This window comes from Poecile atricapillus, chromosome 3 (assembly GCF_030490865.1).
Source record: "Poecile atricapillus isolate bPoeAtr1 chromosome 3, bPoeAtr1.hap1, whole genome shotgun sequence".
Classification (NCBI taxonomy): domain Eukaryota; kingdom Metazoa; phylum Chordata; class Aves; order Passeriformes; family Paridae; genus Poecile; species Poecile atricapillus.
In genome coordinates this window covers 85,164,818-85,191,395 of record NC_081251.1, presented here as the reverse complement: position 1 = coordinate 85,191,395, position 26,578 = coordinate 85,164,818, and the positions used below count along the sequence as shown (strand labels likewise).

The window sequence follows — 26,578 nt, the reverse complement described above, 5'->3', positions numbered from 1 at the left end:
CAAGCTATTCTAAAAATAAGAAAGAAGAGAGTGGAAAACAAGAAAGCAGGACCACAAGAGCCAGATAACAGAGGGCAGTTGAAGACTTGGACTGTAACCAATCCTGTACCCCAAGGGCTGCGTGAAGAGCATATGGACAGGATAGGGGCACCAATGAAAAGATACGTGATCGTGTGAACAGTACTTTTAGAATGTACAAATAAGTGTGTAATGTAAACAATAAATGGCTTCTGCAAAATCATATTAGTTCATTGGTCAGAGGTCCCGAGCTCCCTCAGAAAAGTGCTAGCAAGCACAGGTTTTCACATCAGAGAGTGTTGTAACTACTTACCCCTATGGGCTATTGCGTTCCAGTGCTGGATAATGCTCATGGAACAATTTATTAGTTCAGACACAGACTGGCCTACCAGAATCTGTTTCTCAAGACAACTAAAAGTGCTGGAGGAATTAAAATAAAAATAAAGGGTTTTTTTCCCTCCAATTCTAAGTACTTGTCTGTCTAGCTTAAGTAACATGGTAGCTTGCACAGAAAGGACAGTAAAAGCCAGGCAGCCCATGGACACACTGTATTGTGTTCCTGTTACTGTGGGAGTGAATTGAAACACTTGAAAATCAATGTTTTCACATTTCAAAGGGTATCCTATTCAGTTTTTGATGAAAATTCTATATTAAAAGGAGCAAAGCAAATTGTTCTCTTTTCTTCTGAGAAAGGGCATTGGTTTGTCAATTATTCTTGTTCTGTAATCCCCGAATATGTTAATATTTTAACAGGTAACATGAGATTATATAGTGGGAAATCACATGTGAAATATTTGAGATAAATGCAGTGAAGATTCATCTAGCAACCCCCTTGAGTTCTCTTTTCTCACTTTTAGAAAACTGTATGTCCATATACCACACTATTCATAAACCTCTTGGAGATGCAGGGTGATTTCATGTGCTGTTGTCAGAACATAGGATTCCCTACAGCTCACTTTCTATACACAGACCATGGTGACAGACAATTCTTACTGAAGGTTTTCTCTACACTCTTTCAAGACAGGAGTCCTACTCCCCTTCACACCCTGGATGTTGGGTGAGGCATCTATTTTTATTCAGAGAGAATGAGAATGACTAAGGAGACTTCCACTGTTTCTTAGAGGAAAGAGAACATAGAAATGTCAACATACAGCTATTACAGTAGATATTAAGTAGCATTATGACCCACTGTGAGAGTGTTGGGAACATCATCAGTGACTTAGGTTAGGTTATTTTTTAAGAGTTCAGGCAATTTTCCTGGTTCTGACAAGAAGTGTATCCTTAAGATCTACAGAACAGACATTCATAGTTTATCCACAGAAATTGGGTAGATGATGTTCTCTAAGATGTGTTATCAATGTATGTTCTGTCCTATTAATACTTTATTTATTTATAATAGAGGAATCTGGAATCCTTCTCTGGAAAAATGTTTGCAGGCATTAATCTGTCCACAAGGCATCTGGTTGGGCAAAAAGGGATACAAGTAAAGCCAAATAGTTTTTATTGAAGTGCTTCTGTGTACAGAATTATTGTGGACTCACACATACATAATGCATCATCAAGAACTTCTGGTTACTGGTGAATAACCTTCCAGTTACTGGTAAGCAACCTTTGAAATTATATTTCCATTGTAACACATTTTTTTCTTGGATTTTGCGATTTTTCCCTCCATTTTTTTCACTGCCATTTACGTGACTAATTTGAATAATCTTCATTAAGTACCTGAATGAAATATTTGAACAAACCTGTAGCAGTGTAATTGGGAATTTAGGATGTTGTTCAGTAGTTATCCAAACTCGAAATGTGTCATTCTGGATCTCAGCAGTAAGAATTGTCTCCAGTAATTCATCCATGAAATCCAGCCCAAGGTGACAATTCTGAAGTAACACCCAGCCTCCCTAAACAAGGATAGCAACTATTACCATATAAAATTTAGAACAAATTATTCATAATGCTGAAGCCAACTGTCTATATAAGAATCAGATTTGGTTTTCCATGTATTTTTTTTTTAAACTTTTGTTCTGTTCCTGAATATATATTCTCTTTTGATATTATAGGATATTGGCACAGATAAAGCAAATAGGAAAAATTAGTACGAAAGTTATTTCTACATTTTCTTGTTCTCAATGAAAATAACATAACCAGACTCAATATTGTAAGTAAAGTATCAGTGCTATCTAGTGGCAAAAGGAAGTTCCTGTACTCTCCCAGCAAAACACCAGTGATAAGCAATTCTGTCCTCAGATACAGAAGAATGCAAAAGTAACAGCTGAAATTTATGTAATACATATTTTTTAAAACTGATTTGTTTATAACAACCTAAAGTAAGTGTAAAGCGGTAATAAGACCCTAAAAGTTTCTAACTCTAATTAGTTTATCTGTAATAAAGGCATTTGCATGAAATCCAACTTCCACTTATTTTGATCTTATTCATCTCTCAAATTGCATGCAAGCTCTGGTTTGATTATTGTCTATCTAAACTTCTGCTTATGAATTTAAATTCAATCAGCTTTTTTTAGCATCACTTTAGAAGCCTGATGAATTAGAAGCCTTTATTTAATCAGTTCTAAATAGTGATGGACAGTGGATTTCATTACAGCTTGTAATTTCATTTTAGCAATTTTGTTTTAGCTCATTTAAAAATAAATCAGTTACTGTTGGTGAAAATATATAATTGAAATATTTATGGTGAATTGATAGATATTAAAAAAGAAGATTAAATTACGGTGGTTTTTTTCCTTTTTTTATGAGGAAAAATTTATCTCCAACTATTTTGAGGGAGATCTTTAATAATTTTGGTACATTTCCAAATGTATCAGACTTAGTTTTTGAAAAGTATCTTCCTGTAACACAGCACAGCAGTTTTAATCATCTTATATACCCTTGGCCAGAGGTACAAAACAAAACAAATAGGTATTTGTCTTCATATTCACTAATTCTGTTTTGTAGTTTCAAATCTGATGTCCACATATGCCTCCCTTCAGCACTAAGGCATGTAGTTCAGAAATTGTTACTGGTAGCTCTACTGGAGTGCTGCTTTGAGTGTTCTTGTGCTTCAAATTAAGGGCAAAAGAAAGGGATGCTCCATTTTTCACCATTGAAGTGAACTGGAAGTTGACAGTGACCATTCTAGAGATACAAATAAAGAAATAGTAGATGTATGTGTGCACTTACATATAATATAAATTGTTGTTTGCTATAAAGAAATTAATTTTTTTCTCTTTTTCCAAATTGGTACATCTATACAACAATACTCATGTTTTGCTCTCTATAAGGGAGATATTCTAGCCCTCCAAAATACATGTGTACAATTGATTCCCCATAATTTGAGTGTGCAGGCAACTATGGCTGTATGTCTTCACTTGAAAGATTGTCCACAACTCCTTAAAGTGTCCAGCTGTGGGAATTCCAAGCACAGAAAATTCTCAAAGTCTTGTGCATACAAGTTCAAATACAGAAATGAATACAGGGTTCGACCTGAGACCTTGGAAAAGGCTTCTGGATTTAGAGACCATAAGCAAGAATGTGGATTTGTAGTTTAGACAGAGACATTAAGTCAGGTAGTGGAAATTTTTACGGTTTTAAAGTTAAGATACAGAAATAGTCGTAAAGGTAATAAGTTTTAAAATGCAGCAAGTAGTTTTGTGTGTCATTATATGATTGGTTAAGCAAGTCCGCACTGCGGCAAAGATATATAAGACAAAATTAATTACTGGTGTGAATGTAGAAACGTTCTTTGTGGCAGTAGTTTACTGGCTAATTAACCTTTAAGAGATCTTGTAACCTGTGGTCTTGTGACCACTGACCACGAACATCTGGCAAATACAGTGAAGACGTTCTCACTCCTTCAAGAGACTGTAGAAGAGTAGTAAATCATGCTTTAAGATGTCTTCAAGTGGTCCCATCTCTCTCAAAATCCCTATATCCAGCTGACAAGAAGGTACCACCTTTGCACTATAACTTTATATTGTATTTGCTGTTTCAATTACTATCTCTCTGTAGATGTTATTTAGGTTTTTCATAGTTCTACTGTTCTACTGTTGGGGAATATCATCTGCATTAACAAAATACACGACAACATTTAAAGAAAAACTCTTATGTATTGTTTAGAAATTCTTATACATTATTGGGACTCAAAGCCAAAGGACTGACAATTAAAGAAACAAAGAAGAGACACCAAATGCTGGTGAGTGAGAGGTCCTGCCACTAGCAGAATTGTAAGGAGGATGTGAAACAGTATTAGGAGGAAGCACATCCTTCTGTATCTACAACTTTAATTTACATGTACACTCACCATTTTATTTAGCAGATGCTATGCAACATCCAAATATCTCTTATATGGGAGAGGAAAAATTAAAAAAAAAAAATCCAATAAAGAGGTGGGATCTGCAGGACAGTACCAGGCCCCAATGTCCTTTTACCCTTCGTTAATAGTATAGTGATAAATAAGGAATGTGCTGCTTTTGGAAAGCTGCTCAGTAGCACTGCTGCCAGAAGTATTGGCTTGGACTCCACTGTCACATATATATGCTACAGAGAAATGTTTTTAAACTCAGACATTCAAAAAGACATGGGCACCTGAGATACGCTTGATAGTAACATCGAATTATAGACTGAATGCTAAACAGACAATCAACTTATATTGCAATGTTTTTACCTACCTGTTCCATTGATACCTCCATGAGTTTGCGTGCATGAACCTCTTGTCCTTGGCCCATTGAGATCGTCCTACATTCTATAACATATTTGACAATATAAGATTAATGAACTTACATTATTGAGAAAAAGAATTTCAATTCAGTCCAAAAACCAGTGATATAAATACAGCACAATTAAATAAATGTAATGCAAAAACATATACTTATGAAAACAGAATCCCTTCACCATCATGCTGTTTTGTATAAATTTTCTAAACACTGACATTTTGTATAACAACATTGAAATACACATACACAATACTTATAGAAGTTAAAGAGTGACTGATGTTGTGACTGTGAATGTGAATTTGTGACAAATTTTACCAACACCATAGGATTTGAAACATGAGCAGAGATTTTTTTTTCAGTGTTCACAAACACAATGCAAAGATGTGAAACTGCATTTATGAACATAGTAATTTGACTGATGTCAAGAATATATGGGATCTACTCCCAACTCAGTTTGTATTCACAGTTTTTAAAAACTTCCACATAATGTAGAACTACAGTCCAGAATATACAAATGTGGATCTTGCAGCTGTTTTTTGTTACAAAGTAATCTTCTATGCAGATTACTGTTTTTTAAGTTACCTGCTGTTAAGAGATAAAACAATAAAATACTATTGCCTCTCACCACAACAGAATTTTTAAATAATTGCTTTACAAAAAGTTATCATCACTGGGAAGGATGATAGCAATTTATTAAAAAAGACTTGAATTACTGTCCAACATCACACAGACTGGTTCTTAGCATACTGTCTTCCATATAAAATATTATTTTATCTCTAGGATGATGTTTCAGAAACAAAAAGTAGTGCAAGAGAATTTAAGAAATACTTCCCAGAAAAAAAAATCTCTGAAATTACTTACATTACCCCCCTGTGTTTTAACATATGACAATGAATAATTACTTTCATACCCAAATTAAGCTTCCTAGACAAGGAATTAATCTGATCAGTTGGGTCTGATCCCATAGACAAGAAACAGATGAGAGGTGTTCGCATGTCACTTTCTTCCCAAGTTTTTCTTAAATTCAAAATAACTGGCTCTGTATATTTCTCATCCAAGGAGCTTGCAATATATTTCCTGGCTTGGGAAAGTGTTCGGTCTGGACACCAAGACCTAGAAATTAAAATTAAACATACAAAGATATAAATTCACTGCCTCTTCCTCCAAGATCCGACTCAAATTAGAAATTCTATTTTTATCAATTAGAGGGATTTTTAAAATCATAATATGTATGTGTATGTATGCATACACACACATTCCTATATATGTTTGCAGGTTTGTCTTTACAGATATAATAATAGGCAGAGCTGATGGTCTTCCCTATACTTTTGATACTTTCCAGTTGCTTACAGTTTTGCCTTAACTGCACTGGAATTTTCAGTTCTAGGTACCTTCATTGGCTTGGGACATTCTTCATTTTAAGCAGAACTTTTGTATTTGAGAACACAAAGAGAGAAATATTGGTTTTGCCTTTTAGTAAAACTCTGCAGATAATTCATTGCATCTGTTAGTCTATTAGGGTACAAACTCAATTCTTTAGCACTAGATTGCACTTGTGTTGGTGATGAGTGTTTTTCCCATGAAAAAACAAACAAACAACTACTTTTGGATAAAATATATTACTTTGCAAATCTTCAGTTTTTGAAGATTATTTAAATGCTTAGGACTTAGATGGTCCCCTCCCTCTTAGGGTGTAGAGCATTTAACAATATGGTATTTCCATCAGATTCTAGCCTTTTTTACTGCACAGGTTGAATCCGCTCCGAAGAGAAATCATGGTCTGATAAATAATATTGTTGGGGTATTTCATAATATCTTTGTTTTATTTGTTACAGCACTTGGAAAGTATGCAACAAATGGAGGAAAACATGATCTCATACTGAGATCTGATAAGGCAGCTGAATACTTCTTTGGGGAAATCCATTTTATCCCAAGATCTTAGAGGTCTTATATGATGCAAAAAATATAATTTATAGCACACTTTTCATATAGGATTTTGAATACTTATTTTGGATTTTCACCATCTTTCTTCTTTATTTAATTTTTTAATACTTGTTTAGAGGTATTTAAAATAGTGAATTTTAAAAGAAATTTTTTAAAAATTGAAAACTATCTGGAATATTCTACTTTTTCATGGGCTTCTCAAAGAAGGTTGTAATATGGATCCCAGTTTCCATTCCTCCTGATGTAAAAGCAAAGCTATAAAAGGTATTTTCTATAAATACCTTTAGATGGCAGAGGATTGCTCTGAAGCAATTGAATAAAAACATATTTCATATGAGTGAATTGGTATTTAATGTCACCCAGAGATAACTAAAATTACTGTATTATGATAATAGCATTCTGATAGGCTGAGATGTGTTGCAACCATGTAATTTCCCAAAATTTCTGAAGATGCTCACCTGATGAGTAAAAGCTTGCGAAAGGTGTCAAGTGAATCACTGTATCCATCAGGCATAATTTCTTCCTCAGGGGCATCTTTATCAAACCAGCTTTTCCACACCTTATCATTTTCAGCTATCTAAATATATTACATTAGCACACAAATAAATATATTTCAGTTGCAGTAAAATCACATTGCAAATGTCATTTCTAATGAGAGGTACAAGTAACATTGCCTATAGCATTTAAGAATATGCCAAGTGAATTTCAATTAAAATATTACAAATAACATTAATTCAATTGCTGCAATCAGTGTTAAGATGTAGGCTCTCAAGCCAGTCAGTTATTTATGCATTCCCCTACCAAACACATGCATCTACTTAAAAAAATATCAGTAATTAGTAGGAGAATTCTATACTACAAGAGGAAAACACTGTGATTGATTAATTAATTAATTAATTAATTAATTCCTTTTGGTCACAAAAAATGAAGAGGACCAGAAAAATCTGTCCCAGTCTAGCCAGCCAATGAATCACAAATTAACAGATTCTTGTAAGCTTTTGGCTTGAGAAAGAGTAAACCTGACCACAAATATGATCACAATTATATGTACCTCTTAGAAGTCCTCACCTAATAGGATAAGGAATACTAGTGTACAGAACATAGTGAAAATGCAATTGAGCCTTTAATGCAGTGACTGAGGAGGGTCAGCTACTGCAATATTCTCAGATCACTGGAAAAAGAGCAAGGAATGCATTGATAAAGATTTAAAGCAGATGTCTATATTAAATTAGGCATCTGGGACTTATTTTTTTTAGAGGAGAAAACCAAATTGAAACTAGCATGAAAAAAGAAACTGGGCATACCATTCTCATTCTTTTTTTGGTCACTTTAAATAATTTTCTGTTTCATCTAAATGAATAATGATACAATTGTATTTAATATGACGAATCAAAAAGAACAGCATTTCTAATGGATAAAAATAATTATTAAGAAGATATTTTTACAATATTTGCATTTTTAATTGATATCCTAGTTGGCACCCTCTCATCTTCCATTTCTATTTATTACTGAAATAATTTTAATTGCCACTTTTTAACTTTGCAACTCCATGGAGAAAGTAAGGCAGTGCTAAAATATTAATTTAAAAAGTAGAGCTTTTGGGGTAACATGGTCACCTAAGTATTTTGGAGTCTAAAATTTTGTTTGCACACATTCTAGAAAATCCCTGGTGAAAGGAGTTTTCTAGAAATGGGTTCTGGTGCCCTAACAACCCAGAGTGAACAACCTAACTAAAGCTCCTCCAATTTTCTCTTAACTTAATATTCTATTTTGATACTTCAAGAAACCAAAAACTGGAAGAATTGGGCTGGTATGTATCCAATTCTTGCCTTGATACAGGGTTTAGAAACAGCCAGGACCACTTGCAGGTAACCATTTAGCTAAAACGTCTGCTACCCTCCAGGGCAATATGTGCCATCACAAAATGGACTTGGCTGGCCAATTCTGTAAAAGCAAGGAGAACTTACTGTCCTTGAAATTAGCCTGATTAACAAGGTATGCTTAGATACAAGAAATGCTATGGGGAGTGGTTTAACTACATTAAAAAAAGGAATACAAATTTACCAAATTGAACATGTAACAAGCTTACGTGCATATAAGTTCATGTATATCTACATAAAACAATACATTTGTAGCCAGCTTATTGTATCTGAATGGCACATTAACCTTGGAACGGAAATGAGTATTTAAAAACAAGCAGCAAACCACTCACTTGTAAAAATTCACCAGAATCAATACAGACAACATTGTAACTTAAAACCCGACACTCATATTAATTTTACAATCCTTTTTGATATCTCTATCTTTTTATTCTATCTCTGTTTTATTGAGTTCCATTTTCCTTTGCGCCCGGTCCTTCTCTTCTTTTTCTACCTCAATTAATATAATACCAAATACCATACAGAAGATAAAGACACCACCATTCATGCTACCTAATTGTTTGTCTCTATGATGTTATTCTGTATTTATTGTGGAAACATAATTATGATGTCAAAACTGGATAACAACATTAAAAAGATAATTAGAAAATATCACCTGGTCCAAAATTTCTTCAAACTGTGGAAGTTTGTTCAACTCTACTAGATTCAGCCATACCATGTCAAGAATCCAGCGACATGGTTTGGGTGGGCAAGCCTGTAGATCCAAAGCTGCGCCTCCTGTGGATAAAAACACAGGATGAAATGTACTTTCTGATTAAATGTATGATATTCTAGGGGTCAAGATATAATTGATATTTCTTTTTAAATTATGCATTTTGACCTAAGCAATTTTCTCTGGGATACTAACTGTACTCTTGTGTACTTAGCATTTATTTCATACCAAAGGATAATTTAGCCTTATTAATGGCCTTCTCGCAGGTGTTGGAAGGCTACTATTGGGTCTCCTCTAAGCCTTCCCTTTGCCAAGCTGAATAAGCCCAGTTCCCACAGAAATGATGATAGAAACCATGTAGACAAGGAAATAAGACTTTGAAATGGCATAAAAGTTAAAAAAGTTGAATTAGCTCTAGACATAACAAAATTTTTAAAACTTACCTCTAATGAGAGTTTGGAACTCTCTGTTTTCCACATACCCTCTCTCAATATCAATTTTTAAAGCCAGAAGGAGGGTAAAGAGGAATTTGTGGTTTTCATACAAGCCTCTAACAGAATATGAGTGAATTTCAAAGGTAAGATGCTCAATAATATTTGAGATTCTTTTCTGAGCCACGGGAGACTTCTTAGACCTAAATAATTATAAGAAAGCATAAAAACCCCACATAATTAAGAGCAAATAGATTGGAATGGCAAACATCTGAATAGTAAGAAAAATCAGTGTCTTCCTACTTGGCTATGGATTGATCAAATAGCTTCAAGAACTGAGCCAGTGAAGTTTGATACATATTATTGACCATGCTCATTGCTGTAAGAAGGAAATAAAGAATGCTTCCACGTGTAGCAACAGGTCGATATTCCTCCTGAGCAGTGTTAATCTTCACTTCAGTTTCTGCTGCCACAGACAACTTCACAGCTATTTCAGCAGCTGTTTGTTTAGTTATTTGCAGGACACCAATTAAGGATTCATCATCCACCAGTGAACCTGAAAAGTAATATACTGGATGTTTGCAACATTTTTCTAACAATATTTTTACTTCATACATATATATAAAACAAGAGGCCAAATCACAGGAATTATTTATTTAAAAAATGAAATTATTTACTGAATAACAGAAAGCTTTTAAAATAGAGACCAAACAGGACATCTATAACTAAAAATTAGTTTTACACCCAACAAATTTATGCAAATTCATTCAAAACATATTAAATGTGTTTATACCAACAGCTTTGCAGCATGTACTAGAGAAGTCACCTATCTTATGCACACAACCTACATAGTCAATAAATCATTAAAATTATTTTGAAGTCTATTCATTGGCACTCTCAAAGTAAAAAAGACTTGGGATCCTAAGGGAAATGGTCACTCAACAATATTCATCAATCTCCATCAGTTACTCACGGATTTTTTGTTACAAGATTCTTTTTCCATCAGAGATAGTAAGTGATCATGTTCAGGCTCATAAAGTATTGCAGAAGAGTTTCAAGATAATTTTAAGCCAGGCCATTCCAATTTACATTTTTAATGGATCAAAGATTTGCCCATGATCAGACATCTTATCTCATCTGAGGGTCAGAAAGCTCTCAAAAAAATGGATTTATTTCACAGAACTTGTTTAGGTGTTAAACTGAAGTGTCTAGAGTTGCATATATTGGCATGCTATAGCCCAAGTCCCTCAGTCTTCATACTCCTGCCATTGTACATTCTCCTATTGTATCTTAGATGCATAAATCAAAATCTGTAAGGAAAGGACGTAGTGTGAATCAGTTTTATCTGCCTAATCTAATTAATATTTTGATACAGAACCTTTGGTTGCACTTAGTTTGTAAAGAAGATTGTCTTCCAGTTCTTTCATCTTCCTCTTATTAGAAGTTACATCTTCCATGAGTTTAATTCGTTCTGCCTCTAGTTCCTGTTATTGAAAAACAAGAAAAGGGCATGATATTTTATGGGTTACAACTATGAGGGATACTTAAAATTCAGTTTCTGATTTTTCAAGTGAATGAATTGTGATTGATGATACAGGTGAAGAGTTGGACCCAGTCATGAAATACACATTTTACTTTTCTTGGTATCTAAAACATGTAATAGCAATTTTTTTAAGCCATGTTTATTCAGTATCTTATGATGTGTCTTATCAATGTGAAGTCCTGGTGATTAATTGTTTGTGTTGTACTGACAGTCAGACAGTCATATTAAGAGCCTCCCAATGTATTTTTGACATTTGGAAATGTCTATATTGAATCTGAATATAATTTTAGAAAATGGCTAATATCTTTTTCCATTTGAACATTTTTTCTACATACCAAAACAAATTAAATGGAAAAAAATTAAATATCACTATGATTTATGTGTACTGTTAACTTGCCTGTTTTTCAGTGAGTATTACTCTTCTCAGTAACTGATTCTCAAGTCCTTTCATTGTAACAGTAAAATCAATAATTGATGTTTTTGCATTAATTTCAGGTGTGAAAGCAGGATTAGGTAGCTTTGTAGTAATGTACAATCTAAATGAATTCATAACATCTACTTCCTTATCACCAACTTTCACCTGTGAATTAAGTTAAAATAGTATTAAGCAGAGGAAAATGAGCTTTAATAAAATAAGCTCAGTAATATTGAGCAGAAAAAAAATTACATTATTTGAAATGCCAAAAAGAGGAAATTTATTTCACAATGCAATTTTGTCATGAAAATAAAAGTCAATGACCAAATGTAAGAGTTAGAGTATGTTATAAAAGTAGTGTTTCCCTCCAGCTAAATATAGGGATCACTTTCACTGTGGATTATGATTAATAGCTTCAGAACCCTTTGATTTCTAATCACACCTCAAATTAAGAGATAGTAGAAACTGCTGACCTTTGTAGAAATCATCATTCTCTTATGTCCAAGCTGAAAGGAACTATGTGATCCAACAATGGAACAGAAATTACTGGACATAAATTTAATCTTTATTAAAATTAAGCAGGTTTCAAAGAATCTTTCCAAAGAAACTAAAAATGTATTCAGAGTATTCAAAATAAATTTTTATAGAATTAAGATATTCCAAAACAGGACTCTAACTCAAAAGCTGCATGTGCAACAGAAAATCTGATTAGTGTATATCGTATCACGGAATTGTTGGTGTTAGAAGGGACCTTGAAGATCATCTGCCATGAGGCAGTGGGGGACATATGAGGCTCCAACGTATGAGTCTCCAAGGTGACCTCAAATACCTGGCTTATGAAGGAGTAAAACCAAACCACTCCCTTAAGCATATTTGCACTGCTTGAAAATCAGTAGAAAGAATTTTAAGCATTTACTCAGATAAGCATAATTGGCTCCAGTTTGGAATCTGCAGTAATAACTCTTGTAGTTAAACTCATAGTTTAGACTTGCCAACCTACTACACAGCTGAAGCTTTGTCTGTTATATTTTATTAGTTCAGTTTTATTCTTTACACATGTCTACGGAATACAAAGTTTACCTGATTCAGTACATGCTTGTAACAATGGTAAAATAACATTTCTCACAAGGCTAACTACTTATTCCACTCTTTTTGTTTGATTACTAACCTTAAAAGCAGATCCAGATTTTATGAAATTCTTTTCTAATATATTATCAAGGACTGGATCCAACTCTTCCTCTATATCTTCAATCAGGAGTGATCGTCCCAGTGAAAGACTGTCTTCTAGGTGTTGTCGGAAATACTTGTCATTCAGAGTTGTTACCTCAAAAAGAAAATGATAAATTGGTGTAAGGACAAAGTATTTCCTCCCAGTCTTACATGAAAACCACAGACCTAACCATGGAAACTTTTTTCATTGTTTTTGTTAGCTGCATTTTAAAGAAGGTACTAGAAATGTTGACCATGCAGCAATTTATGCAGAAATACTTCCATGTGTACAATTAAAAGTACCATAAAAAGGTGAATTAAAAGGTTGGCTGTAACTGAATCCTCAGAACTTCATTATGAGAGTAATAATGTACTAAATAAAACTGGTACAGCTTATTGCATATTAAAGATGTTATGTATATTTTAGAAATCAGAGACCCCTAGGCTTTAATTTTCTGTTCTATGTCCTAGAAGGATTAGATTTTCTAATTTTGGCTTTGAAGTGCTGAGAAATTCTTTCTGGAAATCTGAATTCAGTCTGAAAAATTAATCACTCCTATAATATTATGAATTCAGATTGGTATTTCATGAAACGGGATTAATACTATATGAAATTATTTAAAAGCATGCATAAACTAGTAAGCTATATAATTAAGTAATCCTAAACCCTCCAAAATTTATTGATATTCAGGACATATGGGTTTTCTCAACATCCAGGCTAAGGGTTTTAAAATGCAGACTCCTTTTGCCATGCCTCATCATTTGGGAAAGAATAATTTGTGATGCAAATGGTGACACATGAACATCTCTGTATTATATTTAATAAGCAGGTGTTTTATCCTATTGGCTTAATCTGTAAAAGAGCTATGAAGATTGCAGTAATGTTAGAATAGGCAAATTTTTCATGGGTTTGGCTTCAGCTGGATTTCCTCAAGCTCCTTTTGTATTGACAACCTCATTATGAATACCCTCTCAGGTCCTAACTTATGGACTGCAACACTTGAGGCAGTTTGCCTATACTTTCAGAGCTGTAACTTATCCTGTCTTTATCTGTAATGTTACCAACAGTCGCCCAATTTACTCTCACTTAATGATTTCATATTTTACTCTTTTGTTTTACCTACCACCTCTTTGTCTGCTTTTGTGTTGGGACCATACTAACTCATCTTGAACAAAATACTTTTATACTTTTTGCTAGAATTCATAAAAGTTGAATAGTCTTTTCCAAGCTCTTGAGTAGGATTTACAGTTTTTCTCAAATTTCGTGCTGGTGCATCTACATAATTTTCAGTCTCTATACACGTTAAAATTATCTCAGATCATGCTGACTCAAACGCAACCTCCCTCTAAAGAAGTAATGTTTGAGGGAGTATAACAGAGTGCACCATTCCTTTAAAGACGCTGCTTACCTGTAATTCATTATCCTGTTCTTTATTTTTAACCCATGCTTTTCCTTGAGTTTGCGGGTCTACCAAGAGTGGGTATCTTGATGCCTTAGTGACAATGATACCATTCTGAATTGAGAGGTGATCTCCAGGCAATCCTTGAAGATTCCACTCACTGATCTAAAGAAAAAATAAATGAAAAGAGATGAAGACAAAAGAGCAGTTTGGAATAAATTATCACTGGAATTTTTCTTCAATTAAAATTTTTCTAAGAAGTAACAAGGATATCAAGGGAATGCATATCTGAACCTGCTGAAGAATTATTAATGCAGGTATAAAAATGTTTCCAGAATTTTATTTTTATGGATGTTTTAAACTATATAGAATCACAAAAAGTATATTTTAAAGTAAGTAAGGATGTCAAAAGACAGCTTGACAGACAAATTAAACATTGGGGTTAAATAAGCAAAAACTAGTCTAAGAGAGCTTTTGGGAATTAATGTTTACTGAAAGAAACTTGAAGATTCTGGAATTTCCCACTCTTTGCCCATTTCTTATACATTCACATTGAATAAAAGGACTTTATGTACACTATTCTAAATTACAACTAAAGCCACTGTTTTAGAAATGTCCTGGTTTTGGCTGAAAGAAAGTTCCATTTCTTCTTAGTAGATACTACAGTGCTGTGTTTTTCTGATGTATTGTGAGAATTATGTTGGCACAGTGATGTTTTAGCTGTTGCTCAGTAGTGTTTACGTTAAGTAGAGGATTTTTCATTGTTTCATGCTCTGCCAGTGAGCAGGTGCACAAAAAGCTGGGAGGGATCATGGCCAGGACAGTTGACCTCAACTGGCCAAAGGGATATTCCATACCATAGAATGTCATATCCACTATATAAACTGGGGGAGTTACTCAGAAGAGGGTTGATCATGGTTTGGGGATTGACTGGGTATTGAGCAGCAGGTGGTGCATTCTGTTGTGCATCACTGGTTTCTCTTGGGTTTTGTTACTATTTCCACACCAAGATTTAGTGGAAATCGACAAGAGCATTTGAAAACCACAGAAGTACACAGCACAGCAATATTTGGAATATTGGTGATTATAGTTCTTCTCTAAGCATGCATAATGCTGCTAACAGTAATAGAATATGCTAATGAAAATTCAAATTAAACACCAAGAACTTACTGTTGGTTGATCTACCAACATAGAAATCAGGTTCAAATCATCAGAAAAGGGGATTTTATGAGCTCTCAACTCTGTTTCCCATAAGTCTTTAAGCAAAAGGTTCCTGAAGTCTTGATTAAAAGGTCCACAGTAGGAAAGAAAGCCTGTGCAGAGCAATATATCTCCCACAAGTCTAAAAAAGGAAGAAAAATCATCATCAAAAGATGATGCACAAAGTCAATTTCTAATGACTTAGACAACCAGTTTCTGAAACATAAGATTTTAAAAAAAGTTAAGTTTCCAGAGCAGTTTTGTGGCTAAGCTTATGAGTAGTTTTTATGAAAACACTGTCTCCACCCTATAAAACAACAAAGCCCTGATGACCACTATACCTTCTTTCCTAAAGGAAACAAGAAAATTGTTTATTTATTAAAAATATGTCCAAAATACAGTATTTACCAAGGATACAAACCTAGTTCTACTGAAATTCACATCAGAAATGCCCAATTTCCCCATAGGAAATTTATAGTAACATGAGTGTTCTACAGAAGCTGAGCTTATGTCAAGGTTTCACTTCCCCAGTGACATCAGAACAAGGTGCAGTATTAGGGAGGCTGCAAAAGCAGCTGTAATACAGGCATGTAACAGCCCTAATAATAACTCCTTTGGAAGCTAATTCAAAAATCAGAGGTATTGTTCTTAACTGAAATACTGGCACACAGCACCTATATATTCTTACTTATGGGAGGAAAATTCAAATTTCAGGCTAGTTAATTTGATTACATTGCTATATTAAGATTTCCAGGAAGAAGATTATGTACCACAATTAAAGCTACAAAATTGTTTACCAATACTTCAGTTTTCACAAGCATTTTCTTTTTTGTTTGCTGTAATGGATTTGATACCTTTTAATCTGAGATTTAAATTCCTTGCTTTGCTGAGTCCACCTAACTTTCTCTCCACTGAGTCCATCTATAAGAGCAGAGGCTGCTTGCATTTTTCTTTTGCATGTTTCTGCATCATTCTCTAAGTCCTAAAATAAAAAAAAAAGTCTTACTTAATCACAGAACGCAAAAATGTGGAATTATTTTGTACACTTTTCATCCTCTTATATTTATTATAACTATTTTATTTATTTAAAACTCATTCTTGAGGACACTTAAGGGTGTCTAATATGTTCCTATTCATGGAAAGAAGGGAATAGGAGAGGATATAGGCCTAAATCTCTTACTTTTATACCTGAATCTCAACCATGTTATTAAAGGTAGCAGGTAAATGTGTGTTTGCAGCATATTGTAATTACATAACAATATTGTACAAACATTTTGATAAGACTAAAACACTTATATCTCACCATTTTCTCCTTCATTGCTGCATCAAACTTTGCCTGCACTTTATCCAGTTCAGCTTGCTTTTCATCTAACTCTGCCTGAGCCTTATCTTTTTCTGCATTCGCTATTTTCAGGCGACCTTCTTGTTTTGCCAGGTTAGCCTGCAAAGGAGAAAAAAAAATAAAAGTACAATCATATATAAGGTATTAATATAATTCAATTAACTATTTAAGCCTGCTTAGCTGGTAATTACAAGACAATGATACATCAAAATAATTTTTACATAAATATCAAAAACATTTAAGCTGAAAAATTTATCACATATATGTAGAAGCTAGGGCCCGGCGGCTCGGAAGATATCGGGATGTAATGGAAAGATAGTCACCCCCCTCCTCTACAGTGTATGGTAATGACCCCCGTAATTAGCCAATAGCACCTAGCTGTGATGAAAGCAGATGGGAGTAACACTGGGAACCTAGGTTATAAAATGTCAGATTCTCCAGCAATAAACGCCATTTCTGCCATCCATCATGTGGAGGCTAGCTTTGGAGCAAGCTGCAGGCCCCATGGCCTGCCAGCCCTGCCTGAGAAGCTAGCCTGGGAAATTCATGGGAGGATTCAAAACAATCCTCAAAGACACAAAACAGCCTGCAGGTGCTGTTTATCTGTTCCCGTGTTTTCCTTGCAGGAAAGGGTCAGGGGGGTGGTGAACCCCACTGACCAATGATGGTAATGTAGCACGTTACTAACCAATAAGAGTTTCCTTTCTGTACTCTCGACGAACTAGTCTATATAACATAGCTGTAGCAATAAACTAGAGATTCTCTCCTGTTCTGACTCCCATGAGAGTCCGTGTCGTTCTTCCTGCCGTTCCCAATTAGAACGACACGTCATATTGATGCTTGTGTGCGAATGGACCGAGTGGCCTGAGCGTGGCCACTGTGCTGCTCTTGAACCAGGGTGTCTGCCTTGCTAAGCAACAATTTGGTGCCGAAACCCGGGAACCAAATTCGAAAAGCGGGATTCAAATCCAGAGAGCGAGGATTGCCTGGAAAACGGGAGCAGCAGTCAGGACGGCTGGACCAATCCTGGCGTGAGAGACATTCCTGGGCCCAGAAGGAAGATGGAAGCACTGATAAAAGTTGTATTTCAATTAGATTGTAAACCTAATTCTTTTACTCTTGCTATTGCAAGGCTTTTGTATATTGGGGTCATAAATCTGCTAGTAAAGGTTATCCACCCTAAGGTGTGGGACGGATGTACTAAAACCCTTGCCGAAGAGACCTGGAGGGCGGCAAAAAACTGTCGGTTGGCCGCCCCGAAATTTCGGGTCAGAGCGACCACCCAGACATTACAGCCCCCAGACGAGAGCGGCTGGGCTGAGCCAAAAGGGGCTCAAGAGGGCAACACGTCCCCTCAATCCCCAAATCCTTATCTGCTCTCAGAGAGACAACAGAGAGCAGAAGTTTTTTGGAGAAAGTTAACAGAAGAAGCTAGGGGTGCTGCACGAAAAGCCCGGGGGGAACCACCGCCCCATGTACCCCAAGATGGTGCTGAGCAAAAAGACGTAGAGCGGGAAAGGAATGTCCTTAGTGAGATCAAAGAACAAGCACTGGCATTGATGGATGAACATAGTCGAGGGGATGGGAAAGATAAGGTATGTGAGGAAGAAAATGAAGCAAAAGAGATAAGATGCGGGGGAGGTGTTCAGGGAGAGAAGGAAAGGAATGTAAGAGAGGGGGTAAAGAAAGGAGGGTGGAACAGAGAAAGGACCAGAGAATGGCGGAGTGAAGGGCGGAGTGAAAGGCAGAGTGAAAGGCGGAGTGAAGGGTGGAGTGAATGGCGGGGAGAACCAGGAGGGAGGGAATGGCCTGCCCACAGGGGATGTAGGCGGGGCCGGAGCCCAACGAAAAGCCACGGGAAACCAGAAACGGTGAGCCAGTCGAGTTCTGACTCCCACCGAGATACTAGCAAAGGCGAACAGTCGGAGACCGAGTCCTTAGAGGAGGAAACAACAAAGATAAACAAGAATACCCCCCTCCACATTAAAAAAGAACTGAGAGAGGATACCCCTCTCACAGACTGGGGACAGATAAAAGCTGCATGTGCCAGCTGGGTGCCTTCAGCTGCGCTAGCGTTCCCAGTCCAGGTGACAGAGGGGAGACAGAGGATCCACTCACCAATAAACCCTAAACTGCAAGGCTCCAGCCTGCAACAGCTGATAAGCACAGACAGGACAATGATTACCCTATGCCTATCAGTTTATAACTTCAGTGTTTCTAACGATTTTCGTGTGCAAGTTGTGATTGTACCCAGGGTCCTGTACCACCTGGATGAAGAGTTGAGCCTGCAAGTGCAGAGACTCACCCGACTTCAGAAAAGAGAAGTGGTGACAGATGTAACCATAGCGATGCTGCTTAGCCTGGGAGCAACTGGTACTGCCACAGGTGTCTCTGCCATCGTGACCCAACAACAGAGACTGTCTCAGCTACATATGACAATTGATAAAGACTTGCAGATAATTGAAAAACCGTGTGTTTTAAATAGGCTTGTGTCTTTTGTTAAGAGCTGACTAGAAAGGGTCAACATCCTGTTTGTAGAAAGACAGCAAATGCTCTAAGAATACACTTGGTTACCGCATGTGCCTTATGTTTACTAATGAAAAACTGTGGTGTCTATTTTATAAGTTTTAAGCCTTTTAGTTAAGTATAGTGTACCTTATATTTTACTCAATTTTATAATATCTACTTTTAAAACTTTTTATAATATAGCTAAGTTAGATAAAATGTTTAGAGATAGATATACATAAAATAACGTTAGAACTTTTAAGACTAATACACCTTATATTCTAGCAAATTTAGTTAAGCATAAAGAGGGGGGAAATGTAGAAGCTAGGGCCCGGCGGCTCGGAAGATATTGGGATGTAACAGAAAGACAGTCACCCCCCTCCTCTACAGTGTATGGTAATGACCCCTGTAATTAGCCAATAGCATCTAGCTGTGATGAAAGCAGATAGGAGTAACACTGGGAACCTAGGTTATAAAATGTCAGATTCTCCAGCAATAAACGCCATTTCTGCCATCCGTCACATTGATGCTTGTGTGTGAATGGACCGAGTGGCCTGAGCATGGCCACCATGCTGCTCTTGAACCAGGGTGTCTGCCTTGTTAGGCAACACATATATACTGAAGATAACACTTTTTTTTAGTTCAATAACAATACAGTACCTAAAGTTCTACTATATATTGTCAACTTTATTCCTTTCAAAAAATTACATTTCAAGAAGCTGGTTAAGGAAGTAAGGTTTCTGATCTGTAAACATTGCTTAGAAGAACAATCACTCAATATTCTTGTTTGACTATATGTTTTGACTATATATAATTTCCTCTTTTATTAGTGACTTTTGTAGTGACCAGCAATCACAATGGGAGATTGGTTCTTCATCATCTAACAATGTTGTTTTTACCCTCTAGAAAATGGTCTTAAAGAAGTGACTTTTCCTTTTGCTCCTAAAATGATATTTATGGTGAACATAGGAAATTAATTAAATTTTTTAAAAATAATTCAGATGTACTACTGTTGCTTCTGTAAATAACATTTCTACCAGTGAAAAAAATGTGAAAATATTTTGGGATCACCATGTGCTCACCCTTTTAAAATTTTGGTTTTTAGTGTGCTACATTTAAGGATTAAATACTCTGTTTAGAACAAAAAAATCACTGCCTTTGAGTTTCATAAACCTGAAAAAGAACACCCACACTAAAGTAGAAATTTACTCTTAAAAACATTCCTATTAAATTAAACTAAATTCAATTACTTGGCAAGCAAACACAAAGCAAGTGAGGATGTATTACCTTAAGAGGCAAGACTTCTCTGTTAACACCATAAAATACCACCATGGCTTGTGTCCAAGAGAGGAGTCCTGCCACGTTGCCACACACCTTTTTACCATGTTGCAGTGTATAGTCTTCCATTTCAAAATAAGGCTGGACTAATTCTACTGTCTCATCATTGATTGTATCCCTAGCAAAGTTCCGTAGGTTGTTCAAGAATGGGCCACTCATAAGCTTTAAAAAACAACGCACAAGTTATTTACACATTTTAGGTTCAAAGTCTTGTTCATAGGTGAAGTTGTTAAAAAGCACCCCTAAAATTCTTCTGTAAACAGAGGTAATTCATATTGCTAATATTGTAAGTGTGCTATTCAGTTGTAACTCCTCCCACACATCTTCTATTATTTTGAAGTTTTAACTAATTACACCCCAGTAACTAGATTTGAAAGTTACTGATGTACTTTGCATATTCTATATTCTTGTGTTGCATTTTAGAAACATTTAAGAAGCATCGTTTAATAAAAAAAAATCTGACCAAAATAAAGGCTCAGAAATATATTTGTAACTTAACTAAATGCAATAAAAAAAAAAAAAAAAAAAGCTTAGGCATTTGTAAATATGATCTAAATTCTGAAAACTGAAATAATTTGGTTTAATTTTTTCTAACAAATGTTAAGCATGCTAAAGACAATTAATGGAATAACTCATCTCCTTTTACTGTATCAATAATTATATCAGAAAAATAAAAGCTTTTGATGTTTTTTTTTTCAAACTGTAAAAGCCTAAATAAAAAGCAAGAGCACTATTTGTTACCTGCTGCCATCAGGCCATGTGCTAAGAACAGGACAAGGAAACTCTAAACCTTCTGCTGCAAAAAGTCTCTAAGGAATTCACCAGTTTCTACAAGTTAGACATAGTGTATAGCTACAGTTTATCTTAAAAGAGTATGTTTGCCTTTTAATAAAATCCTTTCATTTTGGGTAAACAGCATCATAAGTTCTCTGATAAGCTAATAGCTATTTTTGATGTTTAAAAAACACTGAAAACTCTACTTTTAATGATTCTCCCCATGATGGCTTGCAGCAAGGCTTTTCTGGATCCATGGTAACTTGATCCAGTCTCTTTTGAAATAGGAGCAGACAACAGTCCATGATCCTCATAATGAGGTGAGGAGGTTTTGCGAGTTTTCTAACAGTAGCGATATCCTCTGGTCTGATGGTCTGTTTGAAGAAAGATAGAATAGAACACCACATCAATACTATTATTCTATTTTCCCATTCAATATCTTGATTTTCATGTTCATTTGTAATACGTTTCTCTGAGGTGCATTTATATTAAGTATATTAAAAAAAAGTGAGAATCATGGCCTAATTTATAAATTTCATAGTTTTGTGTAACTTAAGTAATTTCAATGAATATTAGACAATAATATCTTCCCAATATTAAAGACATAATTCAAAAATTAAATTAAGATACAACAGCCTTGACTTGAATTAGCAGTCGAAGTGGTTAAAGAAATCTTTAAAATTGTAATAGGACTTAATTAAGAGCTATAGGGCTTAATTAAGAGCAGTCAGCTTGATAAAATGGTATTCCAGATTTTTAGCAGTCGAGTTTATTCCGAGATGGATTTGGTTATTTTTCTTCAGTTTAAGCTATTATAGGTATGAGATACCATATAAACTTCATTTTCTAATAGCATCACTGTCACTGGCACTTTGCTTAGTTCAAAAACGATTACAAAATTTAAAAAATATTTAAAACTTCAAAACTAACATATATCTGTGTCTAGAAATACACACATACCACTACCTGTCTGGAAGGAATAGTTACAGGTACATTATAGAAATAATTTTCTAAGTCCACACATTTTGTAAGTAAATTTTGTGACTGTTTTTTAAAGTTTCATTTACCTCATTATCTAAGTGTCAGTGTAATAGCAAACAATACTCCTTTTTTTGCTTTTTCTACTCAAGAACTTCTTTCACATAAATTCTGATAACTGGAATGGAAGGCTGTCATTGGTTTCTGATTTCAGAGGTTTTTACTGTTTAATTGTTCAGAGCAGAATAATGAAATTATGTACCACAATAATGCATCCAAATTTCTGAACCATGATTCTGATTGCCCTGAATCCCCTTTGTTTCCTGTTTCTCTTATAATTAAAAGCATTAGGGCTTTTGGTGAAGGAAGCTATAGATTTTTATTTGTCATAAAAACAGATGTAACTACTTAAGTTTGAAATAAAAACATGCTGTTGGCACAAGAAGTATTCTCTTGAATTCAGAATAACAGATATTCTAAAGCCATCTGTAGCTTTTGGAAAGATCTACACCTTCATAATGATTTAGTATTGGGATAGAAAGAAAAAAAATACTATAAAATAGTCCCTATGTGTTTTAGGTAAAATATGTGTGTCTTAAGTATTCATGAGAGACAAGGCCAGCAACAGTGAGGAGCTGGTTACAACAGTCAATACCAAGAAGCATCTGTATGTTTGTGGCTCTGGTGTCTCACAGGTGATACAAATAATTCTGTATTAATAAAAATGAAATTTATTCACTTTCAGAGCTTCTTCTGCTTCTTCTAGTGCTGGTTTAGCTGCCTCCAGTTTTTTCTCTGCTTCCTGTTTTTCTATATCAATTGCATCCACAATCTTTTGTGCTTTATCTTTCACACCCTGGACTTCAAGTTTTATTTTAGTTGCAGCTTCAGCACTTTCTTTGACTTCTTCTAGTACCTGGAATTGATAATAAACACATAAAATCTATAAATCAAAATGATGGAACAAATGAGCACAAGACACCAGATAAAACAGGTATGTAACAGCTATTAAATATAAAAATGTAACACAAACTACAACTAACTATATATGGTATTATACAACTTTTATTGAATATCATCAATTTTTATTAAATAAAAAATTAATTGTTAGAAGTTTAATTTCATCCCTGTTACATATTTCTCTCTTATGAGACTAAAGTCCTCAAAGAATGCAGGCAGCCCCTTAGTCATCACCAGCCAAAATTTGCTCTCCAGTGCATATTAAATATTCACCATTAGAACATTATGGTATCTTTCAGAAAACAGATTGCCTATACTGATCAATTCCCTATTATACCTCTCCATAGAGTCATTTAGGAAACCAGATTTCTAGCAGATCACCAATTTCATGAGCATACAGATACCTTGTTAATGTAAAAGACAAAATCTGAAACTGGACTGCAATGAACATTTTTCTAAGGAATTTTGAAACAGAAAAGTTCCATTACCATGTTAACTTTTTCTCTGCTAGTAAGTGCACATATAATCCCAAATTTAATAATGTCAATTAAGCCCAGATTAAAAAAAAAACCTATGGAAAAAAATTAAATCTGATGCTTATCTGAGTGGGTAAGAAACGGGAGAAGAACAGGGAAAGCATGCAATCTGATGCAATCTAAAAGTGCCTTACTTTCAGAAGCAAATGCTGAATCAACACACTACAGAGTGAGTAAAACCTTATTTTAGATGAGGCAAATTTTTGCAAAATATGATAAAATTCTGCAACAGCATTTTATCCACTGAATACTCTAGTGCTATTTAACACTCACTTTATCTGCCTTAATAGATGTCACAGCCAGCTCCTTCTCCTTAATAGCCAAGTCCTTAGAGAGTTTAGCAACAGATTCACTGGCTTCCATCAGCTTGGACAGACCTATTAATTTAAAGATAAAATTCAGAAATATAGAAACTTTTTTTCCTCTAGTTAGATTACACAAATCTTACAAGTTCCCTGGAAGTAATTCCCCTTATTGCCTTCTCTCCCTAAGCATCTGAGTCAGCACACCCTTGCAGCTACACATTTGATGTGCAATATTTCTATGTGATGGCTCTCCAATTTTTTGGTACCACATTTCAAACAGAAAAGCATTCTCTCCCAGCATAGCTCTTGTTCTGACACAGCCGCCTCATGCCTAGGTTACTGCCATTCTACAGAACCACAGAATCATCTAGGTTGGAAGAAACCCTCAATATTATTACACCACTAATCCAGCACCTTCAGTCCAGAAGCTACAAAAGGGAAAATGGTACCCTTTGCTGCTTTACTTTTCCCTGCTACAAACCTAGAGCGTGAAGAAGATGGACAGAAAGTAGGAATATGCAGATAAAAAATCATTGAAAAGTTCAATTATAAACAAGAAACCTTTATAGCTGATTGAGGTCCCCACATACTTCCAGGAAGAAATATTACAACAGTACCAACTGTGCAAGTACTAATTAGAATATTTTCTAACTGGCATTTGTATTGCCCATAAGCTGAAACACATGGTTTTCTAAGCATCAATGATACGAAGATGCTGCAGTGGAACATATCAATGCACATGTTCACCTACACACAATCATTTTTTTCAGTAGAACATGCAAGGAACTTGTAACAACATGTCAGAGGCTATGAAAATCTACAGATGAAATTTTATTGACAGTGCTGAAGCTGCTTATGTTACTACTTTTGAATTATTTTGGAAATGAAAAAACTGTAGAAAGAATACCAAAAAAACCAAAAACAACCCTGATCTCTCAAATCTTCAAGGTTCTCAGACTTTATCCACATCTCAAAGTAGACTGAGGATAAGTTCTGATTTCAAGAACTGGCAACAGATCCATAGAGCAAAACATAGACAATTTGAAAGTATTGAGGATCACTTACTCCTCTGCAGTTCACTCTAATTCAGTAAAGAGTTTATGAATAAAACAGCTACTTTTCTTCATGTGAATGGTACTGGTTCTATTATTAATCACTGTTAAAGTGCCACATTCTTTACCTTTGTATGAAAAATCTTATCGTGTAGAATTCTTTATTCCACTGAATTGGTATGCAATATCTTTTCTGATAAAGGCCAGGTTTCCTAAGGTACTCAGCTAACTTTATAGATTTACAAAAGCATGTTTAGATGCAAACTGGAGAAGACTGAAAACACTAAAAACTGGTGTTCTGAAACCATTAAATACTAATGCCAAAAGTAAGGCCATTTCAAACAGATATCCAAAATCTGTCTGAAGAATATTTCAACCATACTTTTATGTATTTGAGATCTACAGTTATAAAATGACCCCAAGTAACAACTACTTATTCTACAGCAGAAATACAAAAATAAATCATGTGTGAAGCACACAGACTGCATCGTGGAATTTCCATAGACAAGTCTAGAGACAAGTTAATAACTGTTCAGAAGTAACTCTCTCTACACCAGTAAAGCAGATGCTACCTCTGTTCATTTTCAGGTTCTGCTTTCTATTACAAATTCTGACTTGCAAATACTAAAGTTTAATATAATGCTGAGCTGAATGGTTAGGCTGGTAGCTCCTTTGAGGTATTTTTACCAAGAGAATCATTGTGAGTTTGAGATAGGGGGAGTGTCTGGTTAAAATCCTCATATATTACCACTTTTGGACTGTGATCCTCTATAAGCGATCACGAAAAAAGAAGTCTAATATTAAAAATATAGATCATTTGAGACCATACATGGAATGTATCTGCTTACCAGTTTGCATACGTTCAGCCTGTTCATTAATGCTATCTAACTTCTCAGTGTAAACCTCTTTGTAGCCATTGATGAAAGAGAGGTAGGATTTAGGTGTTACGTAAGCTCGTCTTCGATACCTAAACCAAAGTATATTGGCAACATCAACTTCACACATATTTTTGATATATGCAGTGATTTAATTACTTCCAAAAAAGGGAAAATTATATAACTCAAGTCTTTATTGATTCAAAATCAGATTTCTTCATGATGCAAACCCCTATATTTTAGTTACATTGTTTTTATCTACATTGACAATATTAAAGACTGTTGAATAATGGGAATGAAGATAAAGAATTTGCAACTTAATAGCAAATCTTTTTCATGGCCTGAGGATATAATGGTATAGCAGATTTATTTTTTATTACCCTTAAAATACATTTATTGATAAATATAACATGAGTTCAAGAAACAATGTCAGTAGCAACGTTTTTGAGATTTAT

The 26,578-nt window shown here is 34.9% G+C and overlaps 1 protein-coding gene across 1 annotated transcript in view; it reads right to left on the bottom strand.

Annotated features, from left to right (window-relative positions):
- Positions 1–26,578, bottom strand: part of DNAH8 (dynein axonemal heavy chain 8) — a 125,471-nt gene that overhangs the window by 16,300 nt on the left and 82,593 nt on the right. Inside the window, 19 exon segments of the mRNA XM_058835725.1 lie at positions 1,764–1,916; positions 4,680–4,753; positions 5,635–5,837; positions 7,127–7,245; positions 9,204–9,325; positions 9,704–9,894; positions 9,995–10,247; positions 11,070–11,175; positions 11,632–11,814; positions 12,818–12,973; positions 14,268–14,423; positions 15,429–15,600; positions 16,313–16,440; positions 16,762–16,899; positions 20,593–20,805; positions 21,624–21,791; positions 23,135–23,311; positions 24,165–24,268; positions 26,097–26,215. Coding sequence (XP_058691708.1) covers positions 1,764–1,916; positions 4,680–4,753; positions 5,635–5,837; positions 7,127–7,245; positions 9,204–9,325; positions 9,704–9,894; positions 9,995–10,247; positions 11,070–11,175; positions 11,632–11,814; positions 12,818–12,973; positions 14,268–14,423; positions 15,429–15,600; positions 16,313–16,440; positions 16,762–16,899; positions 20,593–20,805; positions 21,624–21,791; positions 23,135–23,311; positions 24,165–24,268; positions 26,097–26,215 — 2,935 coding nt within the window.